Source organism: Microcebus murinus, chromosome 4 (genome assembly GCF_040939455.1).
Source record: "Microcebus murinus isolate Inina chromosome 4, M.murinus_Inina_mat1.0, whole genome shotgun sequence".
Lineage (NCBI taxonomy): Eukaryota > Metazoa > Chordata > Mammalia > Primates > Cheirogaleidae > Microcebus > Microcebus murinus.
This window is the reverse complement of record NC_134107.1, coordinates 75036487-75063488: the sequence shown is the minus strand read 5'-3', so window position 1 is coordinate 75063488 and position 27002 is coordinate 75036487. Positions and strand designations below refer to the sequence as shown.

The window sequence follows — 27002 nt, the reverse complement described above, 5'->3', positions numbered from 1 at the left end:
AGCATTTCTTTACAGCATCTGCTGTGTGTAAAGTATTATTCTTGGAATGGATAACCATTGTTTTATGGACAATGTGTGGACACTGTACCCTGGTGCCTACCAAAGTGGCACACAGCAGATGCTCAATAACCACACTGAATGTTGAATGAATGAATGAATGAATGAGTAAACAAATGAGAAAGAAGCAATCCTTTCCCCTCTCTGATGAGTCTTATTTTCTTGTACTATAAATTTCCAGCACATTTCCTATACTATATGGATGGCCTAAAATAATAACAGTACATGTATTTGGTTTTGCTTCCTTTTTTACTACTTCCTCTTGCTGCAGCTTGGATATTGGGAACTAGAAAAATCAACCAGAGAAAAACTAGAAATCATGGCCTAGAGAAATCTCCAACTTTCATTTATCTGGCAGGAGTTTCTGCAAATGGTAAAAAACGCAGTTGTGTACTTATATGGGAAGCTTAGCAGCTGCGACCTGTGTCAAAAAAGTATGCCATAGTTCACTTTAGGATATGAGGGCACCAAGCAAGAAACACTACTTTGAAGGTACATGAACAACTTGAGGGCACAGAAATGACTGGAATCCAAAAGGTTCTGCCATGGTCAACAGTGAAATCTTCAGAATTAATTAGATGTATGCAACAGGAGTCTCATTAAAAAAAAAAAACCTCACTTAACTTTCTTACCTGCTATGATTAATTATAAAAAATGTGGGCTTTTAAAATAGCTTCCTTACAATAATTATCCTTTAATGAATATAGGCCAGAATTGTATGGTCCCACCTGGTATTTATACAGAGACAGCCTCTTCTCCAATGCAATCAATCCAGGAGTGGAGCCAACGATCCCAGAAATAAATACCGCAAAGCCCGGCTATTGATGTAGGTGCACTTTCACTCCATGGGAGGAGTCTTCAAGGTCACCCTTTAGAACGTAGTGATTCTCAGCCTACTTACTATTCTAATACCTTATTTATGTGATGTCTCAGCAGACAAAAAGCAGCAAATTAGAAGGCAGAACCCTGGAAAAGAGAGGCATCCTGAGAACAGAAGTGCATGCTGGCAAGCTGAGCTCAGGGAAAAGACCCAAATGCTACTGCATTGGATAGCCCCCCATGAACAGTCCAAATGAAAACCTCGCATCGATGATGGGCTACAGGCCCTGCACTGCCCAGTGCAAAATGAAGATGCCAAGCCCCTTGTTCAAAAATCATGAAGAATTTCCAGGCAGTGACAGCAAAGCATTAAACCAAGCATGTGGCCCTTCTAAGCACAGGGCCCTACATGACTGCATAAGTTTCAGGCCCATAAAGCCAGCCCTGCTTGTATCATTCTGGTCAATAGACCGTGTTTGAGAATTGAAAGACACATTTAATACACGTTGGAAAGTGGTCCAGAAATATAGTCTTGTTTGTTTGTTTTGGCATTTAAAGGGTTAAACTTCAGTTATCTGGAATAATATATGGATACTTCCTCTGATTCTGGAAGTATTAGATATGACTAAAATTCCAAGATCTGGCTTCAATAACTAGCTCAAAATTCACCCTCAAACATAGGTTTTTCCTTCACTGTAAAGTATTTTTGTCTTGCATAGAGCCTGCTTGTTCTTTAGGTCTGAGAACTTTCCTATTTCTGTATGTACCTCCCACACCTATGAGCAGAATCCAAAATCCATAAAGGCTTATTAAATCAGAGTGGGATGAAAGCTCAAAATAATGTAAGTCATTTACTAGCTATTACAACCCAGAAAAGCATTGATAGAGTTCTATTGAAAACATCTCTAATATTAATATTTCCAAACATATGCAAATATAAATTCACCAACTGTATTTGATTAAATAGAAAAGTGAGAATTTGGAGACTGATGATACGAGCCTACTTTACACTGAAAGTCATTCCGTGGGGCCCTAAAACACTTAAATACTAAAATTGTAGAAATATGTCTAAATCTAGTTTCCTAATAAACCATTTTAATAAACATCCCCATTTCCCGCACATGAACATCATTTCTTCAGAAGAGAGCATTTCTCACTGTGACAGAAAACAATTTAACTAAGTAAAAAATGAATAATTTAGTATGTACACCGTCAAGATGAAGTATGTCTTTATAAAATAGGAAATTTTACAGAGAAGAGAAATTTACTTAAGTGGTGGGAGGTAAAATTGGATTTGTCTTGCTTAACTGAAATATCTGCAATGGCCACATATTTAAAAATGGTGCGTTGGCAAAGGCTCAGCATTTCCTGCTTATAATAGTCTGTTTCCAATATGACGGATTTATTTTACATCTCCTCACTCATGTTCTCAGAGGCTTTCCTTCCTAAAACCACCAATAAATATTACAATCATTCATTATTGCCAGAAAAAAAAAGTCCCATAAGAAACCTTAATATTATTCACTTAATCTCTTCATTTTAAAGCTGTGTGACAGTAGCAATAAATGGCAGTTGATGGTGAAATAATTCTGGACTGAGCAGTCTTAAAGGGCAGAGACTTTGTTTTATTTATCCTTGTACCTACCCCTTGTGCCTAGCACAGTATCTGGTATATATATATAGTAGGTGCTCACAAAATATGAACATGTAGTATATATTGGAGACTTCCAAGGCATTTAATAAAATTGATTATTTTTCAGTTTTCCAGAAAAGATTCTTTATAATAAGCAAATTCTGTTGAAGGGCAAGAATTTTGAATCCATTTAATAATAGCTGTAATATTTAACATGTGTTGGACACTTCTCATATACAAGGCCAAGCTAATAGCCTTTAGTGCTTTATAAAATACATTAGCCCATTTAATCCTCTCAACAACTCCATATCCTCATTTTACTTATGAGCCTTAAGAAGTTAAGAAACTTGGCCATCGCCATATGGCTAGTGTGTGAATGAGATGGGCCTCCCATTGATGGGATTCTGACCTTCTCATGGGAACGCTGGGTGAATTTCAAACAGGTGGTTATCATGCAAATCTTGTTCAACAGTTTAAAGATAAGCAGAGTTGTCTAAAACAGAATAATTCACTTTTAATAGAACTGTTGGCAATTGCTTTTATGGAATGTTACAGGTACAATTTAAACCAGCAAATATCCATCTAAGAACTATTAATAAAGACAGATAGGGCTTAATTGAAGCACATGTTAGAGATTATATTATTTTAGATTATGATCCACAGAATTTTATATATGGAAGATAAAAAGTGATGGTCAACATCCAAGTAGTGTAAGTGAAAATTCCCAGCAATAATGTGACTTATAAAGACAAATACCTTTCAATATAAAGGCTTCTTCTAGTCTCTAACATTTGTGCAGCAACCAACATCAGAGAACATTGCTTCTTTCTTGAGTCTCTCTCCTAACTATGTATCCACAGTAACAGCCTGTTACAGTACTTTTGCTTATAAGTTTGAAACCTATTTCAAACTTTGACAGCAAAATTATAGATTATTGCTACAAGAGTGGATTAGAGAATCTAAGGGCAAGGGTACACAGCTGAGTTTCAGAGATGCCTGTCTGTCTGTCTGTCTTTCAACCACTTCATGCACACAGGCATCCTACAGTTCTCAAGTTTACAGCTCCTCAATTCCACCACAGCTAGAGATTATCTCTGAATGCCAATAACAAATTCCTGGAAGAGAGAATCGTGGTCCCAGTGTCTACCCCAATCTAAATGTCTGAGACAAGGAGGGAAGGATTTGAGGTCAGAACTTGAAGAAACAGGATGCTGTTGTGGGCTGCACAGATACCACCAGCGTTACAGCAAGGTGTCTTCTCTGAGACCTTTCGAGCCTGAACGCACCTTTTCACAACACCCTGGAGACTGTCTTCACCTCTCAAGATCACTTCTTCTCTGAGTCACCAAGACCTGATAAACTGCATTTGTACAGTCTTTCCCTTCTGTCCCCTTCTTTCTGTCCCTTCAATGCCACTGCCATTTATAAGCTCCACTGACTATCAGAGGGAGAGCCAGTCTCAGCACCCTCAGTGGCAAATAAATATCATCTCTCAAACCGCCAGTGTTAGGCTGAAATGGATGCCAAGCGTGGGCCAGGTATGAAACGCTGTTACACTGGACGAGCCATGTCTGCTGCGGAGCAGGACGCGGAGGAGCAGCACAGCTGTCAGGGCTGGTGTTTCTGATTCTGGCTCAAACCCTTTGATGCACAGGTGAGGATCTGGACGCCTACAGAAACAAAGCAAACTCACCTACTGTTTTAAGAGCAGTTAGTGACAGGGACTGGACTAAAATCTGGACAACCCAACTACAACTATTACTGTGCTTTCCAAGACATCGTACTATTTTATTCTCAGGAAGTTGAAACATCTAAGCTAGGCAGAGAGGTTTCTAGGAGCCTGAGAAAGGACTCCCTCTTCAGCCCCATCACAGTCCTCTTGTCAGCCACAACTTAATTTAGATGATCACATGTATAGAGTCAACACGGCATATGGTCACAATCTGACAAGATGAAACTGAATGACCCTTTAGGTAAAGTGCTATATTTACACCTGATTTGAAAGCACCAACTGCCTAAAGCCTCAATCATACAATGTGGATGCCAAATTAGCTAAAGCAAACTCTGTACCTGTGCAGATAATATCATTTAACATTTATTGAGAATATATTGCATGCTAAATACTGTTTAAAGGAATTTACATACATTAACTCACTTAATCCTAATGGAAAGCCAATTCATTATTACTATAACTATTCCCATTTTCTCAGAGGAAACCGAAGCTCAGAGAGGTTAAGTAACTTGCCTAACATCACACAGCTAAGAAGTGGAAGAGCTGGGATTCAAATGCAGACAGTTGATTCTAGTGTCCAAGCTCTTGAACACTACTCCTGGTGGCTTCTTTTCCTCCCAGGGTTACTCTGAAGCTTAACTACAACTATGTATGGCAAAGTGGAAAACAAATATTTGTCATTTTGCCACAAAGTAATGAGACTGCTGTTAATAACTCACCACACATTGGTTTTGTCATTTTATTGAGTTCCATGTGCTTTCCCAGAATAATCTATGTCAATATGAATAAAGTTTATAGATTTTTTAAGACACTTAAACATTTTTTTAAAAACACTTGCACATTTTTATAACTATGTCAAGAAGCTACAAACAAAGTCAAAGATGACAGAAAATGACAAGACCAGAATATAAAGTGGTAACAACATAAAACTGGACTTTAAGTTCTCAAGGTCAATGGTGAAACTATCCTTCATCCTGTAGAAACCGTTCAGATAGCAACTTCAATGCTTTTAAAGGAAAGTGCTTCCAGAGAATAGGCTTTAAAAGAATAAGAAATGACAAAGTGAATGAGACTGATGAGATCCTGATTTATGGAGCACCCTGAATGTCAGTTAATAGTAACTTCCCTGCGACCTCATGACCTTCTGTAAAAATACTCCCACAAGACATGATAGTGTCACCCATGGATGATCTTTCAGAAGTCCTGAAATGATTGTAGTAATTGAATTCCATATGAGTCTCTCATCTACCTCCTACCCTTTATACAACCGCCCAAATAATTAAACTCAACAAGATGACAAGTACTGCAAAACAAACAAAAACCCAAAGTCAGGCTTGGGTAGAGAAAAAACTGTTAAAATTCTTACCATGTGGTCTAGTGAAAAGAGCTCTGCCCTAGGATTTAGTGGCTCTTGATTCTGCCAAGTGGTCTCCTTCCCTTAGAAGAACCTCAGCCTTTGCAGCTGACCTGAATTTTACCTTGTATTAGTTTCCTGGGGCTGCCATAACCAACTGGCATAAACTCTGAGTGGCTCAAAATAACAGGAGTTTATTCTCATACAGTTCTGGGGGCTGAAAGTTAAAAAAATCAGGGTGTTAGCAGATCCATGCTTCCTCTAAAGACTCCAGGTAACAATTCTTCCTTGTTTTTCCCCGGTTTCTGGTGGTTGCCCGTAATCCTTGGCATTCCTTGGCTGGTGGCACCATCATTCCAATCTTTGCTGCCATTTTCTCATGGCTGTTTTGGGGGGCTCAAAGTGCCTAACTATGGCACGTTGGTATAATGAATATTTTTTAAGCTGAAGGAATTTCAGAAATCTACAGAAGCAGAAAAGTCTCTCTGACCTTCTCCCGCCCCTTCTCTCTTTTGAACACCCTCATGTGACAGGTGTCTTCCCTTAATCTAGAGAAAAGGAATGTTAAACAAAGAGGCCAAGAAGAATCTAAACAAACTGGTCTTGCTAAATTCCTAGTTTATTACCGTTAGGTCATACCCTCTTTTGTCCTAACATAATTCTACATGACTGTCCAGTCTTCATCGAACCTAAGCATAAAAATACGCAGTTTTTCCTGGGTTTTGGGGTCTTCATTTCTAAAAACTCGTGTGTCACATAAAACTTTGATTAAATAAATTTGTATGTTTTTCTCTTGTTAACCTGTCTTTTGTTGTAAGTCTTAGCCATGAATCTTATGATGAGCGAGGAAAATAAATTCCTTTTCTCCCCTATGCTGTCTTCTCCCCGAATCAGTGTGTCTATATTCAAATTTCCCTCTTTATAAGAGGACATTCGTGATTGAATTGGGACCCACCCTCATCCAGCATGACTTCATTTTAACTTGATTACATCTGCAAAGACCCTATTTCCCAAATAAGATCACATTCCCAGGTATGGGGTGGTGGTTAGAACTGCAACATATCTTTTAGGAGTGCAAAATTCAATTCCTATCACAGCTATAAACCAAACTGTGTGCACAATCATCGGGAAAAACTTACCTGAGCTCCAAAGTCCTAGGATCATTAATGTGTTTTGAGTTTGCTCACGTTTTTCAAATCTGACAGCATCTGTTTACAGCAATAAGCCCATTAGTCAGACCAATCCTAGCTCTGCGCTGACCAGCTGAGTGGCCTTGGGCCAGGCACCTGTGCTCCCTGAACCCCAGTTTCTTCCCAGGACTGTGGTGATCACTAATCAAGCCAATACATGGACACACCGGCAGGGGTTGGGGCACCAAGCAGACGTGCTCTCAGTTAAAGCAAGTCTTTACCAGGTAGGGAGGGGACACCCGGCTGGGGAGTATTGAGTAGTCCCCCTAACAATGGCATCTAAGAATGGAGAGAGGTGGGCAATGGTTTCAATTAAAATTCACTGTTTCCCTAAGAACAGAGGAAAGTAATAAACCAATGCAGTAAATTACTGCTGTGGAAATAACGCCCAGATAGAAGAAATAAAAGAGAAATTCATGACCTTAATCAATCTTTTTTTATATATAAATACAACTCCATCATCTGCTTTCTTTACATGACGCTATCACCCTCCCAAATAACTCTCTGTAATTTCCAACAGCAGCTACACCCATGCAGCTGAGCCCCAGGGGCAGGCTGGCTATCTGGAAAAGGACCCTTCCACCCCATCTCTTTCTGGTGGCTTTGCAGGACACGAAGCAGCACGGAAGACAAAGCAACACCATGAGCCTTACAGAATGACCAGAAGGGCCTCTGAGCTGCCTACGAGCCCAGGGTAGGTTCCAGCTAGGGCAGCATCCTTTCTCTTATGTTCTTATCATCCGGCTTATATCTGCTCATTCCTCTCTTCCTTTCACCAAAGCTCCCCATCCCTGCCTAAATTCCAGTTTTATTACCAAAAAAAATAACCACACACACTTAAAATCCTTTTCCAAGTAATAATCATGTTAACTCAAAAATTCAAATCTGTTTCTCAAAAATGGGGTAAAACACATGTAGTTACCTAACTAGTAGCCCTATCTTTAGGAACTTGACTTAGTTTGGGGTCAAATTACTTCCTGTCACTGATGGTGGCACCAGTTCCCAGTTAACTCAAGTCCTCACAAGCCTATGACGTATCCAAGATGCAGACTGGGGACACTGGTCTAAGTCCCCACAAATCTACCAGTGCCCTGGGGCTTAGAAAGGAGACCTGCATACTTAGCAGGGATGCCAAAGACCTCAGAGAGCCTTAACCAAGATACATGATGCATAAGAATTTTTCTCGCCCCTTTTACATTTACCTTTATTCCAAGGACAAAACAACCCACATATTTATCCATCAGAAGGCTGACACGAAGCAGGGACAGGATTTGGAGCTGCTTAAGCATTTCAAGGGAATAAACTCTGAAACTCTCAAAATGATCTCCTCATGTTATTTTCTAGAGAAAGCTGTTCAAAACAGACTCTGATGAGAATTTTGTTACTAGCCAAGTCCTCTCCAAATACTAAGAGTCGAGAAAAGGCTAACTTCATCCCCATTTATTCTGTTTGAAGTTTCGTTATTGTTTTGTTCTCTTTTTTCCCTGAGGGATTTGATTTTGAGTATTCACAGGGTCTTTAAAACACGGGAGTCACAGGGAAGTGAGCAGCAGCTTTGGATTTCTTCCCTTTAAATTTTATTTCATGTTATTATTAATGGTAATATCTGTGTATGCATACATACACCCATACAGACATGTTATTTGCATACATAATGCACACACACACACACACATTTTGTTTTTAGTTAACAATAAATGTCCCCTCAGGGACATTTGACAATATCTGGAGATATTTTGCTCGTCACAATTGGAGGGAGGAGTGCTCACCTAGTAGAGGCCAGAGATGCTGCTAAACATCTTATAATGCATAGAACAGCTCCCCCAATTATCCGACCCAAAATGTCAACAGTATCAGGGTTGAGAATCTCTGAAATCGGGACTTACATTCACAATAAGCATCCGAACAAAACCAAGCCACAGGAAGGCAAAGGCCGCCTCCAGCCCAGGAGGGAGCATGCTCTCTCTGGCTCAATGGCCCACCCTGGCCAAGCCCTCCGCACCCTCAGAACCCCACTAGCCCCAAACCCTTCCCCCCTCGAGTTGTGAGCTGATCAAATGGGGAACCGCACAGCCTCCCTGGGGACATAATGACAGTGCAGGAAAGTTCCCTTTGTCCTTGTTCATTTGGAGCACATTCACATAGATGCAAAGGTCACCGCTGAATTTAAATAACCCCCTGTGATAAATCTGCATGAGCCCGATTTGTTCTACTGGACTTGTTGGATTAAATGAACACAATTTAATGTTCTATAGGACAAGGCCTCCTTTCATGGCTGAAAGAAGGAGCAAGGGTGATTTACAGTTTCATACATACTCATTCGCCACATTATCTGCTTTGTGCCTGAACTTATGAATATCAACTCATCATCCAGCAGCCATTTCTACCCATTCAGGAGAATTTAGCTTTCCATTAGGAAAAACCATGTCACCCAGAAACAAGGAATAAGAGATAATAACAAGAGATTTCCACAGTGTTCACTCTGAAGAAAAAGCACCAATATATGTACCCTTGTCCTTCACCTTGTTTTTTGTTGTTTTTTTTTCTTTAAATCTCTATATTTATAAATAAAGAGCTCCTTCCGTTTTCCTAGAAAAGATGGTTTTCTAAGCAGATTATCACCAAACAGAGCTGTGCATAAACATAAGGCTTAGCTTACTCAAGATACCAAATTATCTTTGAACACCATTATGAGCTAACACTTTTTTATGGTGAGATACTAAAATCAAATAATGTTTGTTTATTCATTAAAGTAGGTCTGAACTGCACTTAATAACAAATTCTGCTTGATTTTGTATCTTTGGAAATATTACAAGTGTATCCAAACATTATATAACCCAGATTTGTTATTAACCACAAGTCTTAGGAATCCATTTGATGTTTTGCTCATGGATCATTAAAGAGACAGGATTTCATTTTTTTCTCCATTTCATAAGGCAGAAAGTATAAGCAAGGATATGAGAATCGATTTTGGGAGTGGGTGGAGAGAGCACTTTGAATTCACAGTCAACTCTCCAAACCCCAGCACTATAAGGCGAGAGTGTTAGGATAACTTACAAAGTTGGCTGTCCTGTCCTCAGATGTATCTCTCAGCACCATGTTACCTCCCTCTTTTGTTTCCCTTAGGTGACTGAAGTTTAGAGCCTTGCCCACCAGACTCTCAGAGAAGCCACAGCAGCATCACCAGAGAACTCCTTAGAAATGCAAATCACCAAGCTCTACCCCAGGCATCTGCAGTCCAGCAAGCTCGCCAGGTGATTATTATGAGGCTGAAGTGTGCTCCGAATTCCTTTCCATGTTACCCCTCTCTTCAACACTTACCCTCTGCTTTACACCATATACCAAAAGCCAACCTGATATCATTCGGAGCTGATTAAAAAACTAAGGATGCCCAGCTTGGTGTGGTGGCTCACGCCTGTAATCCTAGCACTCTGGGAGGCTGAGGCGGGTGGATCCCTCAAGGTCAGGAGTTCGAAACCAGCCTGAGCAAGAGCGAGACCCCCGTCCCGTCTCTACTAAAAATAGAAAGAAATTAATTGGCCAACTAAAAATATATAGAAAAAATTAGCTGGGCATGGTGGTGCATGCCTGTAGTCCCAGCTACTCGGGAGGCTGAGGCAGGAGGATTGCTTGAGCCCAGGAGTTTGAGGTTGCTGTGAGCTAGGCTGACACCATGGCACTCTAGTTGGGGCATCAGAGTGAGACTCTGTCTCAAAAAAAAAAAAAAAAAAAAAAAAAAACACTGAAAACACTAAGGATATCCAACATTTTAATAAGCTACCTCCTCCCATTTTTAGGGAGCAATGTCTACACCCAAGGTAACCAACAGTGAAAGGGAGAATCTGAGGTTTTCCTGCAGCAGACACATTCTTGAAGATGATTTCTTCCTCTCAAATCATCTGGAGCAGCAGAGGGGGCCAGCTAGTCTACTTACACATAAAGTATACTTTACTTGGGTTTATCCCAAGATGCTCTCAGAAAGGAAAAGAAGGCTAAGCTTCACCTCCACTCAAATACAGGTGGAGGTGCCAGTGAACACGTGTGGGTCAAAGGGAGACAGAGCAACTGCAGAAAGAAATTTAGAAAGTCCAAGCGCTAGAATAGGAGCCATCGATAGATCCCTTAAGCAAGGGTCCATTTACAGACACAGGCTCTTAACACAGAAGGTGCCAATTCTGGATCTATGTTTTACAGAGGCAAAGGAAAGAGTAAGGGGTCTTATGTATGGGTTCCCTTCCCTCTAAAAATAATTCTTTTAAGAAGTAAGCCTCTCGGAAGGAAGATAATAATAAAAGACCCTTTAAAATCTAAACATTATCAAACCCCGACCTAAAAGAAAAAGAGATGTGTGTATTTGCTACTTCTCTTACCACACTCCAGACATTTATGACTCTTTAAAAATTAGTTTTGTAGTGAGATAATGCCTCTTCAACTAACTCAAGTGGCAACAAATGGGCTTTCAAAGTCAGCTTCACTTGTTTATATTCCCTGGGGAGTCCTCTGGCTTCTCTCTCTGCAGATTGACCCATTCTGTAGGGCCCCCCCTTCAGGTCTGCTAAGCTCCCACCCCCACCCCGCCCCGCTCGGGCTCTGACCTGCTGCCCTGTGCAGTTGATAGTCCTCAGAGTTCAATCGTTTATGGTAGTTGTTGTTTTTGTTTTTTAAATAAACTGCCCTATACAGTTGTCTCATAAGTATATCATATGTGTGATGGTCCTACCTTTCCCATGAGACTAAAATCCCTGAGTGCAGAACTGTCTTACACTGTACTTCTGTTGTATCCTCCACCCACCAACACCTGGGGTCTAGAGATCAACAGCAGTGCACAATGCACTTTACAAAACTGAATAGAAGGTCCCAGTGCTACATGCCAACTAATAAGGCAAGGTGTCACTGCCTTTCAAGGATGCCGTCCTCAAAAGACAGCGAAGTCCCAAAGCAGGATGCTTATAGCTTACACAAACTTTTTCCTAGTGGAGAATAAGGGATGATAACAGCTAACATTTATTGAGCGTTCTACTAAATGCTGGCACGTGGACCCTGTGCTAAGTGATTTCCACACTGTAGACATGACTGAAATAAACATTCCGGAGGAACATCACATCTCTGTTCCCCACTTCAGCGTGGAGGACAAATGAGAAGCCAGCTTGGATTTCCTAACACGTGCTGAAAGAAAGCAAAATTCCTGCTCACCCAAATAGGCAAGCAAACACCAGCGTGTCTCCTCAGAACAAGTGGGTAGGCTGCATTTGATTGAATTCAACTGCTCAGCCTGGAAATAATCAAGGTTTCTCTGTACAGGCCAGAAAACACCTTATAGCTTCACAGCTTTTGTTTTTCTTCTTAAGCCATGGGAATTAGTGACAAAGTCCACAGACTACTGATTGTGATTGTACGTCTAGGAGGAAAAAAACCAAATGGTTCTTTGGGCAGAGAACAGAGTGTTCAAGAGAGAAATCTCTCCATTTTGGGGTTGGGTACATCTGTTATCTGCTACAAGCTGTAAAGTGTAAGTATTGACATTATGTGAGTTTGCTTTAATTATTTTAATTTTTATTATGTAGCACATTGCCAAAACAAAACAAAACTCTATAAATTCCAACTCTACTGCCAAGGAAGAAATAAAAGGTCAGTTTACTAGAGTCAACATCTAGTTGAAAAAATTGAAAGCATAAATCTTTCCTAAATATACTGCTTAGCTACACCTCCTGCTTCATTACTGAAAAATGTTATATTGACATAACTATTTCATAAAAATAACTTTAGAGAGACAGGAGGGAATGCCAAAAATTAAGGCTTCTATTAGACAGTTCGTTGAGCTGGCTGAAGTTCATTCTATAGGCAACATGATACTCAGAAAACATTCTAGCAAGAATTTCAACAGGCTTGTGGTTCTGTGAATCTCATTAGAAACAGGCATAGTAATACTAGGTAACCAGCAGCCTTCAAACACATCATGGTATTCACTCCTCATGTGGAGTGAGCAAGGTCATTCTCATTTTCCAAATGAGAAACTGAGGGCCAAAGAGATTAAACGACATGCCTGTGATTACAGTAAAGTAGTAAGGCTGAGGTATCAAGTTTTGCTGTGGGATTTCATTGCGCCAGGCACTGTGCAAAAGCATTTCAGGTGAGGGCTCCTATACTCCTTGCAACAATCCTTTCTCACTGAAAACTGAATTTCAGAGATTCAATAACTTGCCCAAGGTCTTGAAGCTGGTGAGGTCAAGACTGACTGATTCAGTCTGTTTTCTCCATTGTGGTCTATGATGTTTCCAAGTTAGGACATGCATAGCAAGGACTTGAAACTCAGGTCTTCTAACTCCAAATGTGGCTTCCTCCCTGACCATCACTCTAACCCCATATTGAGTGAAGCTCTCCTATCATGATCAATTGCTGTACTTTTTCAAACTATCATAAGTATTTGTTAATTTCATATAATTTTGGGTCCCTGACTCTCTTGAACCATATCTTCAGTTTATAACCCTAATTTATTAGATCTTGTGTGAAAAGTAATAAGTATAATAAACACTTGGTGATTGAATAAATAGATAAAGAAAATCCAGGATTGTCTTATTATGTGACTGAGAACTATAAAGAATGCTATTTCTTTTAGATCATCAGACAAGTTAGACAAAAATGACATTCTTGGCACAAACACTTTTAAAAAATATATGGCAAGAACAGAGTAATTATGAATATGATTAAGGCTCTTATTATGCAATGTAGGCCAAATTGTGATAGTATAGGGCTTTCTGAGAGTTCATGTGCAAACTCTTAAAAGCTGAATATAAGAAAGCTCTAAGTGACATGAGTGTACATGTTCTTCTTTGCAATTAATGTAGGCTAAGTTCTTCTTTGCATCCAACCCAAATTCTTTCTTCTGACAGTTATCCTGTCTTTATTTTCAGTACTAAGTGGAGGAAAAGAATAGTTGAAACTTCCCTTTTGCAGTGTCTTTTAACTTGTTAAAAAGTGAATCCTGGACTAACCATTAATGACTCAAGTGGCAATGAGTTCAGATAGAAGATGGATAATCTGGGGGTGTTTCAGACTCACTGGGCTGCAACATGTGAAGGTGTCTGTGCCCTCAACTTCTTTACTGAGATATTTTTTTTTGTCTTTGTTCTCTCTCCCCCTCCTCCCTTACCCTCACTCCTGAATTTGTAAAGTGACTGAATTCATTTATCTGGCCACATTCAAGGAACTTTTTGCTATAGCAAGAGCGAATCAGAAGGCGGGGGCTTCCCAGCAGGGGGAGGCCCTGTGTGTGTCCTTTCTCAGGTGTGTGGATAGTTTCCCCACTTACTAGGGCTCTGAAAGGTTGGGCCAGGCTCCAAATCTCTGAGCCTTCTCCTTGAAGCACAGACAGGCTTCACTCAAGACACCGAAATCTGATGACCCTTTGTCTAACAGGGAAACAGAAGTCAAATCCTGATTCAACAATGTTAGAATGCAGAAGTCTGCTTAGCAAAATGACTAACCTACTCATTAGAAGAGAAAATCAATAGTTTTGGGGGAAAAAACCCTAGTATTGTCTTCCAATTATGTTAATGGAAATCTGACATTTATAAAATGCTTGGGATCAGCTGTATGTTTCCACTTTAACAGATACAGGCAGGAGAAATAACTGTCAACTAGATCAGTAGTTTGTCAGGAAAGTTGAGTCTATCCACACCAACAAATACCAACCTAGCCTAACTTTTGAAAAGTAATTAACTCACTTGCCCAGGGTGAAATAAAATTTTTATTCTAAATTTCAACAAATTAAAACCCCATCCATCACAACACTGAGTGTTTTAATCTCGTTTAGCTCTAAAAGAGACAAATTGCAAGAAAGCAGCGAACCTCTAAGATTTATTCTGCAAAGCACTTTTCCAGTGTACGTGCTTGTATCAGAATGCATTCAACCAAACTCCACACCTGCTACTGAGCCTTAGGCCTTTCTGAGCTTTAAACAAAAACTTAAGTTTTCATTACAATCTCTAGAAATTTTTGAGCAAAAGAACAGAAAATTAAATTTTTACATATTTTATGTAAAAATTGAGATATTGGAAGTTCTTCTGAACATTGACACTTCATTGATGGATAGCACAAGAATCACAAAAAAAATATGGGGCTTAAAGTTAAAGGCTTTAAGGAGGTCATTCACAGCAAGCCAGACTGAGGCCAAGCAAGGGAGAAGTTCCTCCAGGCAGAGGTATCAAAGCCAACTTACCCAAAGACCCAGCACAGATCACTCTCTTCCAAGAAACAAAAGGAAGCAATTGGCTCTCTGAGTGGTCTGGGAGCCACATTTTGTTATTATGAGTAAAATAAGTCTAAGGCTTTCTGTGAAAGCTTCTTGATCGCTTAACCTCAGTGTCAGATGAGATTAAAACACACCAAACAGACAGAAGGCAAGTTCAGCTTTTCAGAAATTACGTCTCAGGAAGGAGGATGCTATTCTTTAGACAATAAAATAAATAAGCGGATACAGCAGGTGTCAGACTGATGAATTTAAAAGCTGGAGTACCAACCAAAAAAAGTCATAAGGGCATTTCCTTACCTGTTTTGATATTGATGGCAAAAAAATTCTGAGGATTCCCACTTGTAATTCTGTATGTCAGTTTTTCCCTGGAACTAGAGTCAGGATCTTCAGCCTGGATCTGAATGACAGATACATCCTTTGGAGAGTTTTCCATGACAACGGGATAGTAAATAGGTTCTGAGGTCAGTGGGGCATTGTCATTCACATCTTCGACCTCAATGTAGACCTCAATGGTGGAATAGAGTGGAACAACGCCCCGGTCTGTGGCGTACACCGTCAGCCAGTATGAACCTGTTGTCTCCCGATCAAGGATGTCTGCAGCAGTGATGATCCCTGAGAGAAAGCAGAGATAGGGGGACTGCTTTAGCAAAATGGGAAGGCATTTTTGGTAAACAACCCCAAATTCCAGAGGACTGCACCAAATAATCATGGCACATGAAAAAAACACCAAAACCCATAATATGAGATTAAATTGTCACTCTTTACATAATAAAATTATTTTCTGCAAGACCATATTAAACTGTTCTTCTGCCATTTGTGAAGTATAATTATAATCAATACTTTATTTGAATTTTGGAGCTAGACATGCTCAAACACACAAGCACACAGAAGAGATAATGTGGAGGACTGGGAAGAAACTGGGCCAGGGTCGAAACACCTTCCATATTGCACAGGAAATCAGCGCAGGATCAGGCCAATATCTCCATTTGACTTGGTGTTGAATTGATTTCCTATGCAAAAAAAGCCCTCCTAGTGGTAAATTGTTTTATCTGTTCATTCACAAAAACAAGAAAGACCTTTCAAATGTTTCTTTGTCTGTTTGAATGGAAAATATTTTGCCTGCAAGGATGTAAGCCTCCTTCATATGTTTCCCTGAAAATCAAATGTCACAGTAATTCCACAACAATCAGAGAAGCCTTCCCAATACACATTCTGAATGAGCTCTATCTCCCTCAAGAACTCTACAGAGGGCCCCAATAAACTCCGAGCCAGTGTGAGACATGCTCATGGAGAATCATTTTAAATTAGGAGCACAAACATGCCCAGTCTACTCTCTCACATCTTTCCCATTTCATGGTTGAAACCAGTGCCAACCAGGAAGTCAGATGTCTGCCAGGAAAGTCAGAGAGAAAACACAGTGCCTTTGTGTGTCTTTACAGCCCCCACCCAACCACCAGGCTACAGAAACTTACAGGCACAGGATCATAAGCAATGCCCACCATGCTGGGAAAACTCTGGGTTTAGCTTATAAAAACTCCAAAAGTAGGCAGGAGGCTCACAGAAAGTGTGAAATCCATGTAAATCCTCATACTATAAAATAGCAGTCCCTATGTTTTTGGCACCAGGGACTGGTTTCATGGAAGACAATTTTTCCATGGAACCAGGGGGTGGCGGGGGATGGGGTGGGTGGGGAATGGTTTTGGAATGATTCGAGTGCATTACACTTATTGTACACTTTATTTCTCTTATTATTACATTGTAATGTATAATGAAATAATTATATAACTCATCATAATGCAAAATTTAATGCCACACCACTGATCTTACAGGAGGCAGAGCTCAGGCAGTGATGAGAGCAAAGGAGGGCATCTGTATATACAGATGAGGATTCCCTTGCCCACCCGCCACTCACCTCCTACTGTGAGGCCCAGTTCCTAACAGGCCATGGATGGGTACTGGTCTGAGGCCTATGGGTTGGGGACCACAGCCATAGAAGGCATCCATGAAAGGAGTCAAGAAGCAATCCTCCAGTTCTGCCTTGAACCCTCCATCCTTTATATTCCTATTGGATTTCTGTCTAAATTAGGCACATAACTTGGCCTATTGACCCTTCATAAGCAAACTGCCAAGAATAGCAACTGGGTGGGAGGAGAGCATCTGTCCAGAAACAGGCTGGAATACTCAAAGTTGTCTAAAACTCAGAACAGCTAAAGTATTCAAAGAGAGGTAATCTAATTGATGTTGAAGTTACAGATCCAAAATTATTCACCAAAGAACCCCGCATAGTGATATTTGTCCATGGGGCAAATGACAATTTTAAATATTCTCAATGGAAATACATAAAACAATGTAATGGGTTTCTGTGGTATCATGGGTGATAACTGGAAGTCAGAACAGAAATGCCAGTCTGGCATTAGAAGGGTAGATACCAGATAATGCAACAGGTAGGAAAAGAGAAGTAAAAAAAAAATAATGCTTGTAAACACAGTGATGTGTATTCACTGATTGAATGAAGAATATTAGCCTGAAAAACTGGGTTGAGACAGAGCAGAATGTCAGCATGACATCAAGGTCCAGAGAAGTCTCTGAGGGATGGAGACCTGGCCAGGTGTGAGTGCATTTTTGAGCACAGGACACAGGCCCATCACAGACACCACGGCCAGTTTTGTGGTGCACTCACAGCAGTCACAGCCACAAGCTGCCATGCAGACAGAGGTGGTGATGCCACCCAGGGAAACCAGAGCTCTGCAAGTAAGAGATGGACAAGTGACAGGGAATCAAGCAGTCTCTGGAGTGGAAACAAAGAGAAGGTAGAAGGTGAGAGGGATACAGGTAAACATCACAAATAAATGCTCTAAAGATTCTGTGAAGCACCTCATGAATGAGACCTGTCCATTCAATTCACAAGCGTCTACTGGACCCTGTGATGGACACTTAGAAAGAGAGACAAATGAGAGGGTATGGTATCTGTTCTCAAATGACTCTCACTTTTTCTAAGAAGACATATTTCTAATGAAAAGATCTGTACTAGAAGCATAACTGCATGGCCAACAGCCAGAAGGACTCAGTTTCATCTGTTTTAGGCTGATATGCCAGGAGGGGCAAATAATCTAGAACAAGAAAGGGGTAGAGTCAAGGGGAAAAATATTTACTGAAGACCTATAATGTGCTCTGAGACATGCAACACAACTTCTCTATAGTATAAACTTGATCATTCTTACAGATGATGGTGCCAAGTTGGTAACCTGCTCAAGGTCTCACAGGTAACTGCAGAAGAACCCAACTCTCTCTGCCTCAAATACTCCAGGTGCATTTCCATTACTTTCTACCTATATGACCCTGGACGAGATGGTCAACTCAAGCAAACCTAGTTTTCCTACCCATCTTTCAGTATTGTGGTGATCAATAAATGTATACCAAGAGTTTGGCAAGATGCTTATGGGATAGTAGATGCTGAGTACCTTTTCATGACAGTACCTGGCCTTTTGGGGGAACAGCAAAGTAAGGCTACTAAAAAGAGAACATAACTCAATAAGCAACAGAACCAAAGAAGGTCTTCAGTCTTTTTTTTTTTTTTTCCTTTTCTTTTTTATAGAGACAGAGTCTCATTCTGTTGACCAGACTGGAGTAGAGTGGTACAGTCATAGCTCACAACAGCCTCAAACTCCTAGGCTCAAACAATCCTCCTGCCTCAGCCTCCCTGGCAGCTAGAACTACAGGTGCATGCCACCAAGCCTACACGTTTCTATTTTTTTTTTTTGTAGAGATGAGGTCTCCTATGTAGCCCGAGCTGGTCTTGAACTCCTGGCCTCCAGTGATCCTCTTACCTTGGCTTCCCAAGGTGCTATGTTCAGTCTTGTTTGTCACCTTGCTTGACCAGCAGCCATGCATGCAGTTGCATATGTACATGTGTATACACACACACTCATAGATGCACATACATATAGAGATTTGCAGTCACAGAATTGGTTTGTGATTCCTGGAAGTCACTGAATTCTCTTTTCTTCACTGGTCACACTGGAAGATGATATATCACAGGCTTTGGACATTAAATGATTTGAGGGGTCCTTGGATCATAGGTATCCACGAATACAAATTAAAATATATGGGTGGGATTTTACTCTATTTTACTCTTAATGAGAGATCAGACTTTTTTTCCAAAAATTAGAATCATCTTTTATTAAAATATGTATTTACTAAGTAACTGAAGTGTGAATGTGTATCTTCGAACATAGTGTTCAGACAACATATTTACGATCCAAAAATTTGAGAACAAAATGAAAAGAATGACTCTGAAATGTGTTAATTATTGTAAGACTCATCCAAGGTGTCATATTAATCACATTAACACATCAAAGTGCTGTGATGGCATTTCTTCACTCTATGTTCTTGGAGCTAATAATGATCTACATCAGGCGTCCTCAAACTACAGCCTGCAGGCCACATGCCACCCGCTTAGAACATTTATCCGGCCCGCTGGGTGTTTTTGCCACTGCTGCCTGTCCTGCTTAGCAGTCGACTCATCCCGGGTCCACAGTGCGCACTCTCCGATGGTCTAAGGGACAGTGAACTGGCCCCCTGTTTAAAAAGTTTGAGGACCCCTGATCTACATGGTCACAACCAAAAATATAAATCCACATGACCTCTTTCATCAATCAAAACCTCACTTTTGAGGTTGACCAAGAATTGCCAAAATCACATGGCATGAGCCTTTAACTTTGTAAAAACCACCATGCATTCTTCATTACTTTTATTAAAAATGGAAGTATCCGACATACCATAAACTTCACATATCTAAAGCAAACAATTTAGTAAGTTTTGATATTCATGAAACCATCACCAAATCAAGATAACAAACATATCCACTATCCCCCAAAGTATCCGCCTTCCCATTTTTAATCCCTCTCTCTCTACTCTCCCTACACCCAGGCAACCACAGATTAGCTTTCTGTCATCATAGGTTACTTTGCATTTTCTAGAATTTTACAGAACTTGAATAATACAGTATGTATTTATTTTTTTTTCCTGACTTCTTTCACTTAGAATAATTACTTTGTGACTGGTCTATATTGTCGTGTATATAACAACAGATCATTTCCTTTTCATTTCTTAGTAATATTCCATATCATAAATTTTTAAACCACTGATGGACATTTGAGTTGCTTTCAGTTTTTAGCTCTTACAAATAAAATTGCTAAGAACATTCATCTATAAGTTTTGTATGAAATTATACTTGCATTACTCTTGAGTAATAAGTTATGGGTAGAATGACTGTATCACATGGTAGGTATGTATTTTCTCCATTTTACACTCCCACTTGCAGTGCACACAGAGTTGCAGTTGCTTTGCATCCTCACTTGTGGCAGAGCTGACATGGTCAGTTGTCTTAATTTGAGACATTCTAATTGGTATGTAATGGTATCTCACTGTAGCTTTAATTTGCATCTTCCTGATCACGTTGAGATCTTTTAAAGGGCTTATTTTACATCAGAATATTTTCTTAAGTGTTCATTTGTTTTGCCTATTTTTAAATTTGAGTTGTTTGTTTTCTTGAGTTTTGACAGTCTTTATACATTCTGGATAAAAGTCCTTTATCAAATATGTTATTTGCGAATATTTGTGAATACTAAATATTTTCCTCCAGTCTGTGGTTTGTCTTTTCATTCTCCTAATAGTGATGTTTGAAGCACAGAAATTTCAGATTATAATATCTTATTTATCAATTTTTCTTTTAAAGGTCATGCATTATATCCTTGCCTAACAAAGATTTCCTCCTATGTTTTATTCTAGTCTAATAGTCTTAGATGCTATATTTATATTTATGATCTATTTTGAGTTTTGTTTATGCTACAAGATATATTCTTTCTATCTATCTATCTATCATATAGATATTCATTGTTCTAGCCCCATTTGTTGAAAAAGAGTAAGTCTCCATTGAATTACCTTTGTACCTGTATCAAAAAACAATTGATATGTTTATGGGTCTAATTTTGGACTCTCCATTCTGTTCCATTAATCTATTTGTCTACCTTTATGCTAGTATCACAGTCTTGATTAATGTAGCTTTATGAGTCTTAAATCAAGGAAACGTAAGTCTTTCAATTTAGCTCTTGTTTTCCAAAGTTGTTTGGGCTAATCTTGATCATTTGTGATTCAGTATGAACTGTAGAATCAGCTTTAGAATCCATAAGAAATTTAGAAAACCTAGTAGGATTTTGACTGGGATTGCATCAACTCTATAGGTCAATTTGAAAAGAACAGGTATCTTGACAATTTTGAGTATAATGATCCATGAAATGGCATTTTTCTCTATTAATTTGTCTCATTTCTCTAAGCAATACTTCACAGTTTCAGTATACAGATCTTGCACATCTTTGTCAAATTTGTCCCTAAACACTTCATGTTTTTAATGCTATTGTGAATGACATTTTAATTTCAATTTGTTTGTCTTTAGTATATAAAGTAGTTGATTTTTATATGTTGATTTTGTATTCAGCAATCTTACTCAACTCACTTATTAGTTCTAACAGATGCTTTATAGATTCCAGGGAGTTTTCTACAGACAATCATATCATCTCCAAATAGAGACAGTTTTACAACTACTATCATCATCACTTCCACACTCATCATTGATCACTGTGCACCTGGTACTATGATAGGTGCAATAAATTCATTCTTCATTAAATGTTTTAAGTCCCTCATTCATTCAGCAAAAATTTACTAGTACAAATACTCATAAATAGGTAGTTACTATTTTTATCACCATTTTACAGATAAGAAAACAGAGATTTAGATTACATAACTTGTCAATGATCACTCAGCTGATAAATATTAGATCCTCTTCTCAAACCTTAGTCCGATGGACTTGAGATCAGTTGTTAACCAAAACTATATTGCCTTCTTAATCTATATAGATATTAAAACCCACATAGGATTTTATGTCCAATGAAGTTTCTTTCTTCTCTGATAGAGAAGAGTCATTAATTCAGCAAACAGTACCCAATTCATATTATAATTTATTATTTGAGTTCTCCATACTGACTGTAGAAATCATAAAAAGATACTTCTTGGTATATTTTTATAGAATATTTTTAAAAAGAAGTATTGATTCTCTTCAAAGAGAGCCTGTTTTGATTTATAAAAACATGTAGAATATCAATGTCTGTGACATATCCTTGTTCCATTACCCAACACTGACCTGGAGTGTTCATTTCCAGAAAAGAGTCCCCTTCCATCTGCCTGAACACAGAAAGGGCAGAGTCTCTGGTTGGTTAACTGCTATATTCTCATTGCAGACAATAGTGCCTGGCATACAGCAGGCACTCAATAAATGTGTGTTCATGACACTGAATCAGCAGTCGATTAGTTTACATCACTATAGGGATAAGTCAGCCTCACTCCATCAGACCTGGAAGGGACTTCAGAAAACACTAGGTATAACTGACCTCCTAGTGAAAGCATCCCTTCCACAACATTCCTGACCCAGCACCCAGCCCGGGCTCCGAGTCCAGAGATAGGGCCCTCACCATTTACTAGGCAGTTTCAGCTAAAGCAGAGTTCCTCACACGGAGGCAAAAATTTGGTGTCTGTAATTTCAGATGTCATTTCTACCTGTCCTCCCACCCACATCCCAGAATAAAACAGAATAAGTCTGCAAACAACCTTTCACCTGTGACAGCTCTTCAAGTGTCAGAAGATAACCATCTCTTTTTGCATGGCTTTTATGCTCCAGTCTATGAATTCCTTCCTCACGTGCCATGTAGGCTTCTGGTCCTTTCTCCATCCTGATCTCTGTCTTTCAGTCAATAGGCTGTGACCTCTGTCCATTCATAAGTGCATATTGAGTGGGAGTAGGAATGGGTGATTAATAACCTCATTAAAAACTAAACCATCCACGATGAGCTCCTAGCATGTTTCAGATAACACTGCTCAGTGGAAAGTACTCGAGCAAACACCCAGACAGGGATGCATCCCATCCCTCACATCTTCACTTGTCACTGAGATGCTCAAAACGGATTCAATTGATATGATCAAATGTTATCCTGATGTTTATGAAAATGTCATTTAAAAATATTCTTTAGAAAAACAATTGCAAATTTTTATACTCTTTATTTTTCAGGTATGCTTATGTTTATAAAATTGTTCTTTCCCTGTTTAATTTTTATTTGCTGTATAATAAAGGTAATAGCAGATCATAATTTTCTGGACATCCTAATATTTAACTGTGTAAGCAGATATACAGACAGTATGTGTGTGTGTATGTATTTATTGCCGGAGAACTGTGCACAGCTTGAACTTGAATTAGTTGATCCCAGCATGAAGCATGTATTTGCTATAATTGTCCTTCTTTATTCACAAATATTAGAAAAAATATATATGTACATTGTGCTCACTGAATTGGTTCTAAGCATTTGAGATGAAAGGGAAAAATGAAACTGTTCATAATCAGATAAATATTGCATGCTGAGTTATTCACCTTATCTGCTTTCTAGCCATATCCCCATATGCCACATGCCAAGTCTCAAATGACATATTCCCCCAAAGGAATGACACCCTAACACTCACAACAACTCCAAACAACCTTCTAACATATGGTTCAGGCAATATTTGGGGGTCATGTGCTTATAACACAATGAAAAACACTCTGCTTAGATAAGTATTATAGATTCTGAGGCTGTTAAAAACAAACTTTAAAGTACCTTGATGGCATATTTGTTGTAACCACCCCTAAAAGAGTCTATTTACTTGTGCATGATATATTTAATCTTTATTTTTAATCATTTAAAACATTAACTCACAATTAACTCACAATTTTCAGTTCATAAAAATTTTTATTCTGAAATAATTATAAATTCACAGGAAGGCACAAAGAAATATACAGTGTTGCCTGCATCCTTTATCTACTCTTGCCGAATGTGAACATCTCAGTGCATTTTTAAATTGCTTATTTCTTCAAGAGCACATGGAATTCCTTCATGGGCTCTATAACCACTTTTGGCCAACCCTCGCTTGCCCTAGCAGGATCATAGATACTATTATTCTTTCTTTTTCTATTCATCCCTGAACCTTAATGCCTTAACAGGGATTATTGTTCTGCACAGAGTGTGGTAACAATTAAGGAAGAATGGAGATTTTTATACTCTAGGCTCAGCCAGAGTCCCCCAGGCACTCCTATAGCCATATCTGTAACTGCTGCCAGTCTGAAATATAAGACACTTCATTCAAATATATAATGCTTCAAATACATTCCAGTGTATTAAATAAAATGTACAGGAGTCCATTAGTTTGAACTGAGCTCCTACACCAGGCCTAATAGACCAAACCAAAATGGAGTCACTCATGCTAAGGCTCCATGCCACCAAGCCAAACTATTAATAAGCTGTTGATCTGACCTTCTAAGAAAACAGGAGACAGAGAGATAATAGCCAAATCCCAAAACAGGCCCTTTTTTGCCAGCATGACAAGAGAGTCCCCTTTTCTTTAACCTTTACAAGGAAAGTAACTTTGAAACCACCAATCTGCTTTTTGTTCCCTGTTTCTACTTTTTTCAGCCCTTTTCTGTCTATAAAGCCAACCTCCTCTGCTCAGCTCATCAGACCATTCATTCTATTCTACAGAATGAGGTGTTGCCTGATTCTAGAATGGCAAATAAAAGCCAATTAAGATCTTTCAATTTGTTATGATTTTGTCTTTTGACAAGTCTATACATATTATACATGTATATTCTTTTAAATACTTAGATATATTATATCACGTATCTGATATATATTTAAATGTATACTTTAATGTACTTTTTAAATTGAGGATTTTTAAGTGAATCACCCAGCTAATCAAGTGGCAAAGTTGGAATGCAGAGCACAGAATAGGAGTCTTTTCATTACATGAGGTATGCTGCTGATCTATCCACGTGTGTCCATTATCATGAAAAAGGAGGCAATTCCAAGCCCTTGAGCTCCTCACAGTGGGTTAGTATCACTTCTTTGGTAATAGGAAATTCAATGGTTTTATTACTTTCCCCAATTTCTAAAAGTTGCTGCAATGTATTATTCTGAATCCATTTTCTGTATCAGAAGATTCTCAGATGTTGGATTGGTGTGAGACCAGGTGAATTGGAGGACCGACTCTTCCTTTAATAATATCCATCTTTCCCTTGCTTTTATGCACATCTGCTTAGGCTGCTCCTTCAGTCCCTGTTCCCCCAAATTGCCTTTTCTGCTCCTCAAATCTCAAAGAGGATTCAAAGGGCACCGTCACTCAGCCAGCAGGGGCTGAGGGCTTACCCCTTCCACCTTTCATCTTAGCACTTTATTTTTATTCCTCTATCATCCTACTGTGAGTGCCCTGCCAGTAGGGAACATTCTATCTTGCTTTTCTCCATCCTAAGGTGGTGGCTGGGAATTTGGAACACTACAAATGTTGAATACGTAAATGAAGGATAACATCACAACATCTGGTAAATTCAGGCAAGTTAGGAGGTCTGGCTCTTTAAAGACAAGCACCCCTGATGAATAACTGCATTTGGAACAAAAACAAAATTTGAGTCAACTAGATATTTTCCTATCCTGTTATCACTAGGCAAAATAAAATGGGGATAGACTGAACTGGTAATCAATTTTATACTCCTCTGGTATATATGAAGAATTGGTAGTTAATTGGCTCTAAAATTCAACTCTCCATCTGTGAATTATCCTATTTAATATGACAATTTTCTTAAAATCGTGCCCAGTTTGGGTCATTCCCTTGCTTACCTAGAATGCAGAGAGAGTTATGGTAATATCCTCAAACCTTGAAGCAAAGACACAGTTCGATGAAGACATCTGCTGATATTATCGTGCACTTAAATGCTGCCTTGCCCACAGGTCCACACTGTAGGCCGTCAGAATCAGGGCCCCCAGGCCCCCAGATAAAACACCAGCAAGGCATTCTCGCTCTTGGTGGGCTCTCATCCACAGATTTGCATCCGCCTTGGACACTTTTGTTCTACACTGTTCCCTCCTCCTCATACTGACCCCCATTGATTAGGCATCTTTCATCTCTGCAAAAGGAGAAGAAAAACCCACAACACAGTAGTTGGGAATAATGGTGTACTGAAACATAAGCTGCCTTCATTCCCTGTTACTTCCCAAGGCTAGAAGCTAGAGAGCTGCACGTAAGATTAAGGCAAAGAGCTGCAGGCTGAATTCAAGCTTTTATTTGGAGTTAATGAAAATGGACAGCTCTCCTTGTCTGTTTGGGACCTGGGAATTCTAAAACTTGACTGTCTGCTCAAAGGCCTCCTTGGCCATGACGTTCCATAAGCTCAGAAAACACATACTTGCTACTTGATTTTTTTAAAGACAAACTTTTCAGGACCAGTTTTTAGAGGCTTGAAAAGACACACCTGTTCTCTCTACAGTAACTCTAGTCCCTGTAACCTGTACCGGGCACCAATAAACAGCCTGAAAACAGGAAGCAGAAAACCAGGCTGGGAGCAGGGACACATGCAGTTTGTACTCTGTTTTTCTTCCTTCCTATAACCCAGATTATTCCAAACTTCAAATGCTTTCTGTGGTCTGTCCTAATTTGCATACCCACCACACACAGCATAATGACACAGATCCATAACAACCAGATAAAAAGGAAGGTTGAAACCTAGAGCAATGGAAAAATACTCTCAACGTATGAAACAAAGTCAAGAACTGGCCTGTGTTAAGTCTGAAACTGTGGAGACTGTAGCACGAGGGTACTGACTGCATTCTATTCCTGCAGAGGAAGAAATGAACATAAACTTCAGCATACTATATTCTGAGAGGCATAGCTGACCAAGAAACAGCTATCTGAAGGAAATTGAAGTTTTTTTCTATTCCTATTTCAGAGGTAGGTAGATAGATTGATAGATGACAGATCAATCTTTGCATAGCGGGAACTTCTGGAGCATTCAAACTGGTTAGTAGGTAAATATTTGAAAAAAATTTAATACTTCATTG

At 39.3% G+C, this 27002-nt stretch overlaps 1 protein-coding gene across 5 annotated transcripts in view; it reads right to left on the bottom strand.

Annotated features, from left to right (window-relative positions):
* FAT3 (FAT atypical cadherin 3) overlaps positions 1 to 27002 on the bottom strand; it is a 635879-nt gene that overhangs the window by 348024 nt on the left and 260853 nt on the right. For all 5 annotated transcript variants that reach the window (XM_076002418.1, XM_076002421.1, XM_076002420.1 and 2 more), the window contains exon 3: positions 15334 to 15648. In XM_076002418.1, coding sequence (XP_075858533.1) covers positions 15334 to 15648 — 315 coding nt within the window. The remainder of the gene's footprint in view (positions 1 to 15333; positions 15649 to 27002) is intronic.